We start from the raw sequence: 17,901 nt of genomic DNA on the forward strand, positions 1-17,901 counted from the left end.
GTGATTTAATTTATTTGACATTTCATCTTGATGACCACATTTCAGGAATTGATTGAATCAAAGTTTTATGGGTCAGTTGATGTTTTGTTTGATCTTTGGATGATGGTTTTCTGTGCATTTATATTCAGCTGTACAAGAAAACTAGCTAAACATGTCTGATGGGATTGTGCAGACAAGTTTTAAAATGATTTTTTTAAAATGCAAAATTGGGATTAGAAATGCCTCAGACACTGAGCAAAAGGCACCCTTTAGCATTTTACTACAAATGCTATTTAGTAAGATTTTAATGATAAAGACTCAAAATGATTCACTAGAGTTTTGCTTACCTTAGCAACCATTAACTGGAATAAGAAAACAGTTTTGTCTTTCAGCTGTCTTATTTTTGAAGCTATTTGTTTGAAGTGATACACTTTATTTATGTGACAGTGATGTATACCTCTGAAACTAGTGAATTCAGTGCATCAATTTTTGTAGTGTATCTGTCACTATAGACTAAAGCATTAAGTCGTTTTGTATCTCAAAGTAGATATATAATGCATTTCACTGTGTAGTAACCCTTGAACATTTTTAATAGCTTATCACAGAATAAGGCATCTAGTTTTTTTTTTATATCAGTACAGAGTGATCCATGAAAGTTTCTTTATATCTATATAGATCTGTATAAATGAGAATAAGAGAGCGCGAGAGAGAGCGAGAGAGAGCGAGAGAGAGCGAGAGAGAGCGAGAGAGAGCGAGAGAGAGCGAGAGAGAGCGAGAGAGAGCGAGAGAGAGCGAGAGAGAGCGAGAGAGAGCGAGAGAGAGCGAGAGAGAGAGAGAGAGAGAGCGAGAGAGAGCGAGAGAGAGCGAGACTCACTGAGGTCACACTGATCTTAGCTGAAGTTAATCATGTTAAACTCATGAAGCAAAGGATTATACTGATCATTGGTCTTGTCACAGTAGTGACTTGCTAGTGACAGTTAAAAGCATTGCTAATAGGACCTGATTCTAATACAATTTGCTGAAGTTAATAGGAGGAGCTTTATCTTTGAAGTGCTTTCAGAACATGTCTGTGTGCGTGCATGTGTGAAAGGACCATTGAAGGTCGCCTTAGTGTTTGTGAGTTCCCATCAGCACATTTGGAGCTGAACTGTGGTCAGTATTGAATGACTCCTTTCCGCCGTGATCCTTCTTGGTCTGTCGCCATCGACCCTTCCCCTGGACCCCTGATCAGTCTCACCACCTCCACTCATTCACATTGTGAAAACATAACCCAAAATAAGCACAGATCTTTTTCAGTTTATCTTTTTTAAGCAGTTCTCTTGATTCTTCTCATTTTCCATTGTGTTCAGTGTGATCAACATAATAGGATTTTCCAACACAATAACATTATTACTAATCCCTGTACACTCTCTCTCGCTCTGTCTCTCGCTCTGTCTCTCGCTCTGTCTCTCGCTCTGTCTCTCGCTCTGTCTCTCGCTCTGTCTCTCGCTCTGTCTCTCGCTCTGTCTCTCGCTCTCTGTCTCTCGCTCTGTCTCTCGCTCTGTCTCTCGCTCTCTGTCTCTCGCTCTGTCTCTCGCTCTGTCTCTCGCTCTGTCTCTCGCTCTCTGTCTCTCGCTCTCTGTCTCTCGCTCTCTCTCGCTCTCTCTCTCTCTCTCTCTCTCTCTCGCTCTCGCTCTCGCTCGCTCTCGCTCTCGCTCGCTCTCGCTCTCGCTCTCGCTCTCGCTCGCTCTCGCTCGCTCTCGCTCGCTCTCTCTCTCTCTCTCTCTCTCTCTCTCTCTCTCTCTCTCTTGCGCTCTCTCTCTCTCTCTCTCTCTCTCTCTGTGTGTGTGTGCAAACTCTCTCTTGTTCTATCTTTCCTTCCTCTCCCAACTCTCTTATACCTTTTGCACTTTTTTTCTGTTTCCAGTCTCACTTCTCTGTTTTGGCATAGAAGACAGATATTCTACACCTTTCTTTTTCGAGTCCCACCCCCTCTCTTCTCTCTCCATTTCTCCAGCCCAACGACGGAAGCAGAAATGAATTAAGACGCTTTGAAAATAGAATATTGATGTTGTGGGGAAAGTGGGACCAGGATGAAGGAAGGGTGTGTGTGTATGTGTGTGCATGTTCAGGCTATATTGCGCCACTATACTGTTGTGTGTACTTTTTTAGGAATGCTGTTTGCTTGTCATAGGCTTGTGTGTTTGTGTCTGATTGTCAGTGTGTGCATTTACATGTGTCCTGTACTATACATTTCTCTCACAACCTAAAATAATCTTATAGGCTACTATATTAGTAATACTACTGTACACTGTATACTGTATTACGGAATACTGTAATATTACTTTTGTGTACTGTAATATTACTGTAGTCTCCTATAATAGACTGTAATATTACCTTATCTACCACACTGTTATAGCTGTCTTCTAAAATACATTGCAGTGCTACTGTAGCCTACTATAGTAATATTCCCACAGTTAATATTAATGTAGTCTGCTAAAAGAGGCTTTAATGCTACTGTAGACTGTACAATTACTGTAACCTACTAAAGTTATATTAATGTAGTCTGCTAAAAGAGGCTTTAATGCTACTGTAGACTGTACAATTACTGTAACCTACTAAAGTTATATTAATGTAGTCTGCTAAAAGAGGTTTCAATGCTACTGTAGACTGTACAATTACTGTAACCTACTAAAGTTATATTAATGTAGTCTGCTAAAAGAGGTTTCATTGCTACTGTAGCCTGCTGTTGTAATATTGCAGTTTGCTATAATGGACTTTAATATTAATGTGGCCTACTCTAGTGATATTACTATGGTCTACTATAGTGGGTGGTAATAGTGACAGTTTGTTATTATTATAATGCAGATAAACTAGAGAAAAGAGCAACCTGGATTCATTGTCTTAGGTAGACCCATAGAGTGTGTGTGTGTGTGTGTGTGTGTGCTGGGGTTCCAGGCTAATGTTGAAAGTTGGATATGCACAATTAAATAGTGAGAAACTTGAGTTATTTTTTCAAAGGGATGCTTTCCTAATGACTCGCACTTAAATCCTTCATGCCTACTGAGTCCCCAAGCAAGTGAAGGTTTTTTGATAGCGCTGATGGCAACAGTGTGCTGCAATATTCAGTACTCATCCTTGTGTTCATTAAGTTGTAACTCGCTGGCAGCAAAATGAAGGCTAGTTCAGAAAAAAAGTGGAATCCGGTTGCTGAAGTAGGTTGGCATACACACAGGCACACACATGCCCTCCCTGCTGAGCAAATATTTACAGTGTTTGGCAGTAGATCTGCTTTCTTGAAAAATAAAAGTTTCTCATACTGTGTTTCCATCACTCTCCAAAGAGAGCTGTGCTTTCTTTTTGATGAAGTAATTAGTAAGTCTGCCCTCACCCTTCATTCTTCCCACCCTGCTCAGGAGTAATGGGAGAAGTAACCTTAATCAGAGATCAGGCTGGAAAACAATACTTTTGGTTAATATTTTCATTATGTTTTCATGTTTTTTTGCTGGTGTCTGACAAAAGGCCAGAGATTATTAGCTTGGCATTTTCAAAAGAGGGATTGTAACAGTGCCATGCTTCAGTACTGCTTGAAGTCCTGCCCTGGTAAAGTGCACAGATGATTGCTAAAAGGCCTGTGTTAAAAACAGAAGAGTTTTCACCCTGTCGTCATCAGTTGTGACACCAGATTTATTATTTTTTTCTCTTTGCAGTTATGCTTAATCATTTGAAGAAGATGCTCTGTTTATAGCTGCTGTGGTCATTTTTTGTCAACACTACCATAAGTGGTGAGGGTACGGTTTGCAAAATCATCTAAATGAAAAGAGAATTTCCAGATTTCAGCTTGAGTTGCCATTTACTTCTATTACTCTATTGCCAGTTACTCCTGTTGTCATTCTACACAGCAGAAGATAATCACTTTTGGTTTCATCTGCGTTTCATTGGAATGGGCCTAAAACTCTACATCCACTTTTATTCTGGAAGGCTCAACTTGTTGTGTTTTTAGCAGCATGCTCCCACAGCTGCCACACTTTTATGAAGAAAGTGATTTGTTTCACAGTGATGAAAATGCTCTCATGCAGTGGCGTTTTAGTTCTGTATAGTGATGTTATGTGTATAGTGATGTATATATTTTTTTTCAATATCGTAACCATTTACTGTCATATGCATTACATGAATTTCTAAGTGAAAATAAGCGCACATGCTCAACAGAGAACACACTTCTGCTGGTTATTTGATGAGTTTAACATATAAAAATAAAATAAATGGTACATTTTATATTTCATGCTTTGTTTTTGTTAAACTCAGTAAAAAGTGCAAAACTGCACTAAAATAAACACGAAATGCCATATTTATGTTTGTTCCCTGTAGGGGATGCTATGTTTACCCCCCCCCCCCCCAAAAAAAAAGAGAAAGAAATATCTAAATAAATGTAATTTGACTGGGGTTGTTCAAAATTTGCATATGGACACACTTGTGGACACTGAAACATAGTTAAGTGTTATGCACATCATAAAGCACTATTTATAAACCCATGACAAATACAATCAAATAAACCAAAGCTGAATAAATGCATTTTGTTATAAGAATCTCAGTAGACATTTCCGTTAAGCAGTGTCACACATAACCAGAAAACTGCAGTTGGCAAGTAAAATAAGTCTTAATAATAAAATTAAGATTAATACCTTGGTATTAATACTGAATTCAGTTGATGTTTGTATATAGAGAGTTTTAAGAAAAAAAAAACCTTCAAATTGCTCATTCATCAGATTTTCAAACGGGAACTATCCGTTTTGTAATACTCCTTGAAAAGAGTCCGTCCATCCTGGGAGGAAGTAAATAGCACTGTTATTGTGAAACACTTAAAAAAAAAAAAAAAAACACCGGGCCAGACGTCCTGTCACTAGTAAAAGGTGACATTCTGTGCTTTTTCTTCATATCTGCATTTTCATCTTTAATTCAGACTGCTTGAGCATACAGCAGTGTCCTTGGCTTGGTGTGCACCTTGACAGCAGCTTGTCATTTAAAAACCACGTCATCAATATTCAGGTGAAAGTTAAGTAAAGGTGGTTGGATACTAGTGTGCTCTCTCTTGCCGTGGCTACCAGACACAAATGACTGTTCTGCCCATGTTTTACTGTGAGTGGGAGGTGATTACCAGTGTGATGTGCCTATCAATAACGTGATAAACACAGAAATGATGGATTTATATATATCTTGGTATTATGAGTGACTCCTCCATGCCGATTAGCCTCCTACATATGTCCTTCCCCTGCCAGAATACTGCTTCTGTCAGCTACTTTCAGTTAAGATGCAAATCCACATGCTCCATAACTTACATTGTTGGTTACAACTCTTTGTGTTCGCACCAAACACCGAAATGCCCTGAAATTTAATATTTGTCTTCATTTCTCTCTGTCTCTTTCTTTCTCACTTCAAATCAGGTTGCTTTATTGGCATGACAAATAATGTAGCATTTGTTTTCCCAGTGCTTGAGTTACAAAGTGTGGGGAAAATGAAAGAATTAGAAGACAACAAATTGAACAATTTAGAGCCATTGTAGAACTGTAAAAAGGGTAAGTGTTTAGATTGTACATTAATACATATCAGTGTTGCAGCTAGAAGGGAAAACAATAGAAAAACAGTAAGATGCTGGAAAATGGACTAAAAGAGTTAATAGTAGTAGCATAATGGTTAGATGTACTTATTTGTATCTGCAAATGTGTATGCATAATTAATCTTGCATGCAATACATGCAAGACATTTCATTCTTAACATGCTAGACAAGAATATATGGGACTGCAGGGGTTTTGCATTTGTTTTATTCCCCTAGTAGATATGGTCATTTCTCAACATTTTTTGAGATGTTGCTAAATTATGGATTTTTTCACTTTTAATTTTTTTTTATTTGAGTATTAAACTGAATTGCACCTCACAATGTGTGTGTGTGTGTGTGTGTGTGTGTGTGTGTATGTATGTATGTCTGTATGTATATATATATATATATATATATATATATATATATATATATATATATATATATATATATATACACACACACATATGTGTATATATAATTTGTGTGTGTATATGTATATATATATATATATATATATATATATATATATAAAAATACATCACACACACACACACATAAAGTGGCCGGTGAGAGTGTGTGTGTGTACTCGTGCCGCATTCTTCATGCTTTATTTGCCCTTGGTCTGCATGCCATTGCGCAGTAGTTGCATCACAAATCGCCATCCGTTTTTTAAGCACCTGTATCTGTAACAGCTATACATTTTTTTCCCCCTCACATTGAACACAGTGGGTAAATCTTCACCAGCTATTGCTTCCATCATACATTCAAGGCCTTATCCCAGCTAACACTAATTTGTTTTACTTTGTGTTCTTATGCAGTGTTTCACATATTCATGGAGTCCATGGAGTACTAATCTGCTACACTCTGAGTTCCACAGTGGATGAGTGAGCGATGTTTAGTATTCAGTCATAAATTATCACTGATTCAAGTATTTCCAATTATTTCTAATAAAGTATTTTCAAGTATTTCTAATTTGCTACAGTCTCCTTTCCTATGGGAGGCAAATGCTGCCAAAAAGGAAAACACGTATTCTATTTGACACGTATTCTGTGTTTTATGAAGAAAAGCCAAAGTGAAGTTTGTGTTTTCTTTTGTCTGTTAGCGTTTTCATTTTAGAACTAAAATGAAATGACAGTTGTTTTCAATTTATTTTTATTTTTGTCACAAACAGCTCGTGCTCATGTGAAAAATGAAATTGCAAATGAAGGCATTTCATTTCATTTTCAGTTTTGGCAGGATATTTGCGCAGATGTTTGGAAAAAGAAATGGCAAAAAGAGATTTGCATTTACATTTTATTATTTTCATTTTCATTTCCTTTTTGGCTGGATTTGCCTCCCATACAGTTCCACACTAGGCGACTGAATGATGTTCAGTATTCAGACGCAAATAATCACTGATTCAAGTATTTCCACAGTGTATTAGCCACTATTGGAGCAACCAGTCTGCTCACACTGGGAAGTTAAAAGGGATGTGTAGTGTACTGGAAATGTGGAGAACTGAAGTGTGGATAGTTGCACACTGTTTGTGCTCAGCAGCTCAGGCTAGTAGCTGAAGTGGAGGAGCCATCAAAGGTCCAGGCAGTTTGAATTGTTCAAATTTGTGTTAGATGTGTGAATCGTTTCTATGTGGTGCTATTATTTTGGATTATTTGCAATATATAGTGAAGGAATTAATGTTGTAATGGCACCTGAGCATATATTATATACAGCAATGACAGAATGGGTCAGTTAACCTCATACAGGTGTAACCTCATACAGATGTAAGTTGGAATGTAGCATTAGAAGCATGTGGAGCAAGTAACATATATCAAATTATAAAAACGTGTACACAGCTCAAAAATGACTCCTTAATTTGTGTTACAAAATAGACTTTAAGAATTCCTCAAATGTGATGACTATACTTAATCCCAGAGTTGTGCGTTAGATTTATGAAGCCGTAATGGCTACTGTCACAACAAACATGCATCACCATATGGACCTTCATAAAGGAATAAAAATTGAGTTTTGTAGGCTTAAAAAAAACCTGAAAATTCTTACAATGTACAAAAATGTGATTGCTGATAGAAATAGCTATTAGTATCTCATTATTTTTATTGTGCACAGTAGTGAGTGGTGCTTTTGTAATCTTGATTACCAACAGCTTTATCAAACATGGTGGTGGTTGGCTAGTGTAGTGGTTAACACCTTTGCCTTCTACGCTGTAGACTGGGGTTCAATCCCTGACCAGGGATTGCACCCTACACTATACCAATAAGGGTCCTTGGGAAAGACTCCTAACACCACCTTGGCCTACCTGTGTAAAATGATCAAATTGTAAGTCGCTCTGGATAAGGGCGTCAGACAAAATGCCATAAATGTAAATGTAAACATGGCATTTTATCTCCATGTTGTGCAGCCCTGATAAGTGCAGTTGTGTGAGCTACTGTGAGATAATTTGTCATTTTGGTTTAGAGCAAGACATTAGTGTTCAATATGAGCCGATATTGCCCTATAAAAATCTGATTTGAAACCTAGGGTATGTTTCTTAAATACACACACTTATCTGCTTTAGTCACAATAGAACTGTCATTACTTACATGGACCTGGCACATTGGAGCCACACTGCTAAATGTAGCAGCTTTTCCAAATGTCAGTCCCATTAGCAAACAGCCAAAACAGTATCATGTGAATGTACATAGGTGACTGCTCTATACAGATATTTTCATCTTCATTGCAAGTCTAAGGCAAATGGCATTTTAGCAGGTGTATGCTAGCCAAGTCATTAGCTCTCCTGGTGGTGTTTTAGCATAATATCATAGCAAAAACTCAACGGTATGTCTTACTTATACCCATGGATAAACAATGTACATGCATTTTTAAACTTTATATGTTTTGGCCCATTCTCCCTTTTCCCCTCGCTCTCTCTCTCTCACTCACACACTGCCTTCCTCATGCACACTTATTCTTTTTCCCATGGGCTAGAGCTTAAAATGCTTCATCAACTTGGTTAAAAATCTTTGTCAGAGAATTACCATAACTGTCAGTTCAAATAGCTGATTTCACTTGTGTTCCAACTGTATTGGAAGCTATTTCCTAAGATAGTATTTCCACAAATGAATTGCTTTTGCACCAAGAGTATTTGGTCTGTTTGGCCTACAAGCTATTTGATCTAATTTTGAACGACTTTATGGACTAATCAAGCCTGAAATGGCTTAATTGGATGAATTATCAGAGGATACATTTTGGTAGGACAGATTTAAAACCCATGGTAATTCAGCCTCTGCCTTATTCTTTTCTGATTAATTCCCAGTGTCTCTGTAGAAATAGATGGTAGGAAATTATCTGGTGCTGATGATAAACTGTATGGTTAGTACAAAAATTTGTACTACTCAAAAAACTATAAAATGTTGAGCGCTACTCATTTCTGTATACATTGTGTCTCATGTGCCCTGCATATTTATTATATGATATTAATTGCACTGTTGTCTACTTATTAGGGGTGGGGATCTCTAGGCATCTCTCGATTAGATCATGATTCAGAGCGCTGCGATGAATTATGAAATGATTATCAATTGATCTTAATGCATCTTTTTTTATTTTTGGTATACAGGATTTCTATTTTCTTACTGTCTGAGGACTTGGTAGTTTTACAGCAAAATATTTGTAATGATACATAATGCATTTACTTTCAGTATCTTTTATTAATCAATCAAATGGAAGTGATGTTGCTGTTTGGAGCACATGAGAGACTGCTGCCACTCATCTGCGACAAAATGCTCTGTTACAGTGACATAAGATCCAATGGTAATGGGTGTCCAAGCAGCACGTTACAGCTATTCTACCCATTTTCTTTAGTGATTTCATAACTTTGGTTTTGGTTTCGTTGTAGAGAGTGGGGAAGTAAGAAGTAGCGAAGCTGAAGTCGCTTCTCGTTCAAATTCCCCCGTTCCACCTTAAATGGTGCCGCATTCACGTTCAGTGCCTCAGGCAGAATTTAAGGAGGAACGGGAAAATTCAAACAAGAAGCTAGAGCATAAGAAGCGACTTCAGCCTCGTAAAACAGTGTAAAATGAGAAACATTTTACAAGAAACTGTTCTACTTTTAAGGAAACGTTTTCTGTTGGAGATGGGAGGAAAGCGGCTATAACTGTAAAGCTTAAAGCAAAGTGAAGCAAGTCAGCGTTTTCGTACTGACACATACTGGACATTTAAATGTTTTGCCTCCCAAGCTGGTTTGATTTTTGTTGAAAGGACAAAATGTCTCTTCTTAACATTTGGGTTGTGACTCCTGATATAACCTGGCTTTAATGCAGAGGGTGCAGGTCTGATTTCTCGCTCATCCAGTAGTGTTTTTGTTATGTGCCGCTGGAGACTGTCCGGGCACTGCACTTATCCACTTTCAAGTCCCGTCCTTTGTGTTCCGTCAACATTGTTATAAATGAAATATTTAGAAAATCAATTTTTGACATTTGTGCATCGATTAAGAATTGTTCATGTCCGCATCGCAATGCATCCAAGAATGGATTTTTCCTCCACCTCTACTATACTTTCATGTATTGTACTGCATTGCCTTTTTCAATTGTAGTAATTTCAGCAGAAGTGGTACATCATTGAAGTTTCATTCTGTATTGCTCTTTGAATGACAGGACCCAATCAGATGTAACTTGCATAATTACTCCAAGAATGCTTTTTTTTTTTTTTTTTTTTTTTTTTTATGCAGCTTTGTCTTCTTGGCTTTGCATCATAGGTTTGGCTATGGTTAGAAGTTTAAGTCCTGAGGCCGGTTGCTCAAACAGGTCTCAACTAACATAGTCATAACTGCTAGGTCAGTTGTATTTAAAACCATTTTCAGAGATGGCCTTACAGCTTACACGCCTCTTCAGTCTGATTCTTTTTTAAATGCTTGGTATATTCCTAGGACTGCTTCTAAGTGTCTTAAACACTGACTTTACTTAAATCTTATTTTTGCATGTCCTACTTCTGCATTTTTCACTCTGTGTGTAGTCTGTGTCTTGGTCTCTGGTACCTTGTGGTTTTGCATTGTTTTGTGCACTTGTATATGGGTAGAGGCACAATATGCTTAACTCTGCTTGACATTTGGCTTGGATTTAAATAACCACCTGTCTTCTCTTAACTCTGTGTTTCTCAGTGTGGATCTGGTTCACGCTCAGCTACGTGTGTGTGAAGGCCGGAGTCTTCCTGAGCTCGGGCTCAAACAGGACAAGATCAAGATTAACGGCTGCGCCATCCAGTGCCGAGTCACCACTGAGGACCCTGCTCGTGGCTTCCAGCCAGACACTGGTCGAATAGAGGTATGCCTGTCTGAAATTCAAACAGTCACAGTAGTGATAGCATCAACCTCAAAAGTACATCTCCATGATGTGTAAAGAATGCACACTTTATCAGTTTTAAAGCATACTTTTCACTTTCCGATCCATACACAACTAAGCTGCAAAACAACCTGTTGTTGGTTCTGTATTTTTGTGGTGTCACAAAATGCATTTACATTTATCCATCCATTTAATCTATAATAATTTAGTTTCTGCCTGAACCTTTTTGAATGTGACGCAACAAAGGTCAACCAGTCAGAACAGAGATAATTGACATTTTCTAGTTTTAAGGAATGTTAACTAAAACATATTTTAAGGAGGAAAGATGATATGATAGTCATGTAAAAATAAAATTTAGGATTTAAGGAAAAAATATAGGATTCTTGCTCCTTTTAGTTTGATATGGTTTAAGATAGACTTTTATTGTTTTCACCAAATAGGCCAGAATTGATGATATCATTGATAACAATAAAAAAAAAAAAACTACCAAGTACAATGACTAAATTACAATTAGAAGTAGGCTGTGGCTATAGCAACTGATCTGTACCGCTCAGCTCTTACATATATCTATAGCTGAGCTCCAAATTTTGTGTTCCACACTGCAGTGAACATCCTTTTGTGGTGTTGCCAAACATCCAACTGTCTTACAGTATCTCCTGCTTTGCTGTATATTCTCTTTTTCATCCAGCCTTCTGGCTGTCATCCCTTCTCTTTCTATGTCTCTCCCCCTCAAACAGATATAGATGCACACCCACCTCAAGGCTAAATAACTTTATTTGGAAAAACCGTTAAGAGGTTTTTTGAGGAGTGCTCTTGCCAAGTTAAGAAAAGCAGGGAGAGGTAAAGAGGGGAAAACTACCCGTCTGCATAGCCGTGACTGATGAACCTTACAGCAGCAGTGGAGAGTGTTGCTGCATGTTAGCAAGACAACCATACTGTATCATTTCCACTCCTATCAACCACTTCTATTTGAAAACACACTTTCCCTCTAACAGTCCAACTGCGATTCTGCTTTTGACTGATGGCAAGTTGTTTTCTTTGAAACTGCTTGTGACTCCTAACCAGTGTGGTACTTTCCATCTTCACAGTAAATTGCATGCATGAGAATATATATATTTTTTTAAGTAATTAGCTTAGTTTCTTTTTTGATTTAATTATTCCACTGTTATATAACGTTGTTTACACTTTTTTTTCCTTCTAAGACTTATATTTTTTGTGTGTTCAAAAACCATTAGACCAAAAAGCCCCATTAAGACCCTGCCAAACTGTCTAGTATCATAGAACCGTCTAATCCCATAGCAATGTAAAACATCATCTAATCCTAGAGCACAATCCAATCTCATAACATCAAGACCCAGAACACCATCTAGTCTCAGAGAACAATCTACAACCCCAATTCCAATGAAGTTGGGACGTTGTGTAAAACATAAATAAAAACAGAATACGATGATTTGCCAATCCTTTTCAATCTATATTCAATTGAATACACTACAAAGACAAGATATTTAATGTTCAAACAGATAAACTTTATTGTTTTTTGCAAATATTCACTCATTTTGAATTTGATGCCTGCAACACGTTCCAAAGAAGTTGGGACAGGGGCAACAAAAGCCTGGGAAAGTTGAGGAATGCTCAAAAAACACCTGTTTGGAACATTCCACAGGTGAACAGGTTAACTGGAAACAGGTGAGTGTCATGATTGGGAATAAAGGGAGCATTCCTGAAAGACTCAGTTGTTCACAAGCAAGGATGGGCAGAGGTTCACTACTTTGTGAACAACTGCGTGAGCAAATAGTTCAACAGTTTAAAAACATGCAATTGCAAGGAATTTAGGGATTTCATCATCTACAGTCCATAATATCATCAAAAGATTCAGAGAATCTGGAGAAATCTCTGCAAGTAAGCAGCAAGGCAGAAAACCAACATTCCGTGACCTTCAATCCCTCAGTTAGAACACAGTTCATCACTCCACATACAAGCACAAGTTAAAACTCTGCCATGCAAAGCGAAAGCCATATATCAACAACACCCAGAAACACCGCCGGCTTCTCTGGGCCCGAGCTCATCTGAGATGGACTGACGCAAAGTGGAAAAGTGTCCTGTGGTCTGACGAGTCCACATTTCAAATTGTTTTTGGAAATCATGGACGTCGTGTCCTCCAGGCCAAAGAGGAAAAGGACTGTCCGGATTGTTTTCAGCGCAAAGTTCAAAAGCCAGCATCTCTGATCTCAGCATCTACGGGGGTGTGTTAGTGCCCATGGCATGGTTAACTTACACATCTGTGAAGGCACCATTAATGCTGAAAGGTACATACAGGTTCTGGAGCAACATATGCTGCCATCCAAGCAACGTCTTTTTCAGGGATGTCCTGCTTATTTCATCAAGAGAATGCCAAGCCACATTCTGCACGTGTTACAACAGCGTGGCTTCGTAGTAAAAGAGTGCGGGTACTAGACTGGCCTGCCTGCAGTCCAGACCTGTCTCCCATTGAAAAATGTGTGGTGTATTATGAAGTGCAAAATACAAGAACGGAGACCCCGGACTGTTGAGCAACTGAAGTTGTACATCAAGCAAGAATGGGAAAGAATTCCACCTACAAAGCTTCAACAATTAGTGTCCTCAGTTCCCAGAAGCTTATTGAGTGTTGTTAAAAGGAATGGTGATGTAACACAGTGGTAAACATGCTCCTGTCCCAACTTCTTTGGAACGTGTTGCAGACATCAAATTCAAAATAATTGAGTGAATATTTGCAAAAAAAACAATAAAGATTGGCCATTTGAACATTAAATATCTTGTCTTTGTAGTGTATTCAATTGAATATAGGTTGAAAAGGATTTGCAAATCATCGTATTCGGTTTTTATGTTTTACACAAAGTCCCAACTTCATTGGAATTGGGGTTGTAATCCTGTGGCAGTGTCTAAACCCCAGAACACCATAAAATCCAGGAGCACAATCCAGGTCCGTAACAATATAGAACCTAAAGCACACAACACACCATAGTTCCAGATAAATCTAATTCCCTAATAACAAATCCCAGAACACCATCTTGTCCCAGGACACAGTCTAATCCCATAGTAACATCAAAGCCCAAAACACCATCTAGTCCCAGAGCACAATCTAAACCATAAAGTTCAAGAGCAAGGCATAGGTAAATCCCAGAGCAAAGATTTAAGGAAACAAACCATCTAAAGATCACCATGTAATTGCATTTCTCCATCTAAACTCAACAGATCACCCTTCACATCCAACACACCGTCTGATCCCACATCACAGTCTAAACCCAGTGTACTATCTAACTTCAATGCATCATCTAAACCCAGCACAGTGTCCCAGGCAGAGTTGAATCCCTTAAGGCACTGACTGAACTGACCGTAGTCTGAGTGATTCCACTGCTGCAGCTGTTCGTTGGATATAATATAATATAATGCAGGTTTGGATCAATTGAATTGACCTATTTGACCCTTACTGCCCCAGAAGCTCATCACACAGATTATAACTTTGCTCCTTTTTTTTCCACCAAGCTTGGTGGTGAAGATTTTTTTGTTTGTTTGTTTTTTAATCTTGATTATTTTCTCTTGGTTTAATACCTCATGAAGGAGGGAAGAAAGAAGAGAGTTTTCACTTTTTCTCACAATTTAATCACTAACCCCTCTTCTTTCTGTTACACTACAGTGAACCCTTTTGCAGAACCCATTCATGGACATGCCAGCACAAAAATCGTATCTTTTACACACACTTTTGTGTCCTTTTGACCTGTAGTATCGATTCTTTCTCATATCTTCTGTTTCTGCCTCTCCTTGCTCCCCCATGTATTCTTCCCTCATTATTGCTTATCTTTGTGTTTCTTTCCCTGCTATCCCCCTGTGGCATCAATAATGGTTTATTCTACATGAGTATCTGATCACTGGGCCTCACAAGAAGCTCGAATTTCTTCTCTATGCAGGGGGCCGCGGGAGGCTCTAAAGCTGGCTCAGTTTCATCCATGAATCTGAGACATTTAAAATCATTTGCCATATCTAGGAGGATAATCTTGAGTCTGTTAGCATGTTCATATTCGTAATGGTTTTCTCGTTAGGATAATCATATGATAATAGCAAGCGGGAGTTAATGAGTCCCACCTTGACCAGTGCTAATTAATCTAATCTAATTTAACACTAATGCGGATTTGATTGTGCATGCTTTCATTCATAGCTACTGGATTTCTTTTGTTTCTGCTCAGACAATTATTCTTCCTGCTGTCCTCCAAGCAAAATTTACAAATTTGTCCCTCCTTTCCCTGCTGACCTCAAGCTTTCCTTTTACCCTCACTTTCCCTTTGTCTGCCCCCCTCATTCGCTCCCTGGTAAAGAGCACAGGTTGTAAATAGAGACATAAGGTGGCCATGAAATGTGTATATCTGGAAGAAAAAAAAAAGTCTGAAAAATGCATGGCCGAACAGAATAAATCCTGGGGTGAATGAATAAGTTATGGCTTTGAGTGATGTCAGGAGATCAAGGAGCACAGCATGCTTTTACAGGTGAAGAGTGACATCGAGGGATGAGAGGGAGACAGAGTGAAAGTGAAGGGGGGAAGGAGCAAGAGAGTGAGGGTAGGGGGCTAGAAAGAGTGAGAGAGAGTGCAGGGGTTGGAAAATAGAAAGAGACAGTAAGTGGGGGTAAGAGTAGGGGCTTGAGAAAGAGATTAGAAACAGAGTGTGGTGCTGAAAACAATGATTGTTTTTGTCCTTTTTCTTCCTAATTGCCGATATAGTAGATAATTGACTTTTTTCTCTCTTGTTAATATGCTACATGCATATATCAGAGATTTTTTATATTATTGGTCATTTCAATTTTCTCTTCTTTATTATATATGTATCTCTTCTTTAACTTTTTTTATGGAGATACTTGTTGCAATACTTTGACAATACAAATGTAATTTTGTCATAGCAATGAAGCAAACTTGTAATTGTGTGAGAGTAAGTGGGGCTAGAAAGAGACATAGACAGTAAACAGTCTAGGGGGAGAAAGTATGAGACTAGAAAGAGAATGAGGGAGAGACAGTAGGGGGTTAGAAAACAGTCTAAGAATGAGAAGTTCTTAGAAGAGAGAGTAGGGGCTAAAATGAAAGCATGCCAGAGAATATGGGGACCAAAAGAAAGAAAGAGATGGAGAAAGCGAAAAGGGGCTACGGTCAGAGAGTATGGGGGGGCTAGAAAGAGTGTGAGAAGGGGAAGAGAGAGAGGAATCCTCATTTTCTGTCTGTGCTGTTGAGCTAAAAAGCTCTTAAATGTCTGTGCCTGACACTGAGGTCATTAGTGCTCAGTGTTGGAGCGAGGGAGGTGAAGGATGGAGAGAGGAGGAGGAGGAGGAGTCTGGTACATTAATACAGACAGGGGTAGGGGTGTTTCACGTTGTCTGGTCTACAGAGAGATGGGGAGTGGGGGAGGTCTCAGGGTGTAGTATGCACAGAGGCTGCTTTCTGTGTTATGGATAAGGAGAGATGGATGGATGAGTGCTGGATGGATGGATGGATAGCATGGAGGAGAGAGGCAGATGGAGACAGTGATGTATTAGGGACATGTTGATGGATAGATCAATAGAAACGCTGTGAACTGCTGCCTCTATGCGTCAAACACACACACACTCTGTATATGATCAGGTTACCTCCACTCCTGAATCCTTCCACACTGCTTCTCTTTCTCTTTTGCCATGTTTTGGTCATTATTTCAGTTGTTTTCTTGCCACACAGTGTCTGTCTGTCCCTTTCTCCCTCTCCTTCTGTCTCCCCCTCCACTATCATTTTCTAGTGTTCTAACTTCTCTCTCACTCCCACCCCCTCTGTCTCTCTCTTTCCTTTACTAGTGCTCTGTCTAACATTCTCTCCTTTTAACTCTCAGTAGTAATAAACAAAAGCAGTGCATTGCCTGTAAAAAAAAAAAAAAAAAAAAAAAAAAAAAAAAATCCAGAGTGATTGTTCAACTTATGCAGCTCACAGTTAGTTGCTGGGGTATTTTAGGTGACTGGTTAACTAGTTGCTATGCTGTCTCAGCTGGTTACTAAGGTGGTGTTCAGTGATTGCTTTGTATTCCAGGTGGTTGCTAATGATATCCTTGGAGGTTACTAGGATGTTGCTTGGGTGGTTGCTGTGGCATCTTAAATGGTTGCTGGTGTGCTGCTCAGTGGTTGCTATGGTATCCCAGGCGTTTTGCTAGGGGAATTGGTAGGTGGTTGATAATAGATCCCACATATTTAATAGGGTGTTTCTAATAGACCCGTATCACTATGGTTTAAGCTCGGTGGATGCCCACGATTCATCCATATGGAAAAAAAAATAAGTCATTTAACAAAAACTTGGACATTCAGTCAGACTGTATGCAGCACACCATTCCTGATCAGAATGAACATTTCGAGGTTGGAATGGTGTCGGAGTGCCTCGAAAACTGCAGGATTACTAATAATATAACTCTGATAACAGTAGTGTTTTCCAGTGCTACTCAAGGTCCCTCAGGAGTGACATGCTGCCATGTATTTTTGGCTGTTTCCCCTTTGAATTTTTCACACTGCAGCACTTTTATTCTAGATGGACAATCAGAATATTTTTGCCAGTTTCTATGGCCAGACTGTGATCACTGAGCATGTACTTGATCATTCTCTCTCTCTCTCTCTCCTGTGTGTCAGCCTCTCTCTCTTGTTTTACCCTTTCTCTTCTCTGTTATTTCTGTTTTCCTAATCTCCTCTCCAGTGGCAGTATGAGCTATAGAAATGTAAGAAATGTATATAAAGAAATATACTTCTTTCTGTGTAATTCTCTTTTTGCAACACATGCAAATCAGAGCACACACACACACACACACACACACACACACACACACACACACACACACTGAGTCCCCATTTTAAAGAGATGTGCAAGCGTAACACACAGAATGAATACTCCTAGCTGTTCTGCACACAGCACGCTTTATCTCCTTCACACACACAGACATACACACAAACCCACTCACACACGTGTGTATGCACACACTACCTAATTTATGCGAGCTCTGAGTATTTGTTATG

General features: G+C 38.8%; 1 protein-coding gene across 1 annotated transcript in view; it reads left to right on the forward strand.

Moving 5' to 3' along the window:
* The window catches only part of pcxb (pyruvate carboxylase b), a 261,864-nt gene that overhangs the window by 70,184 nt on the left and 173,779 nt on the right, over window positions 1-17,901 (forward strand). The window contains exon 9 of the mRNA XM_017699653.2: window positions 10,683-10,845. Within this exon, the coding sequence (XP_017555142.1) occupies window positions 10,683-10,845 (163 nt within the window). The remainder of the gene's footprint in view (window positions 1-10,682; window positions 10,846-17,901) is intronic.

The sequence above is a fragment of the Pygocentrus nattereri genome, chromosome 2 (assembly GCF_015220715.1).
Source record: "Pygocentrus nattereri isolate fPygNat1 chromosome 2, fPygNat1.pri, whole genome shotgun sequence".
NCBI lineage: Eukaryota > Metazoa > Chordata > Actinopteri > Characiformes > Serrasalmidae > Pygocentrus > Pygocentrus nattereri.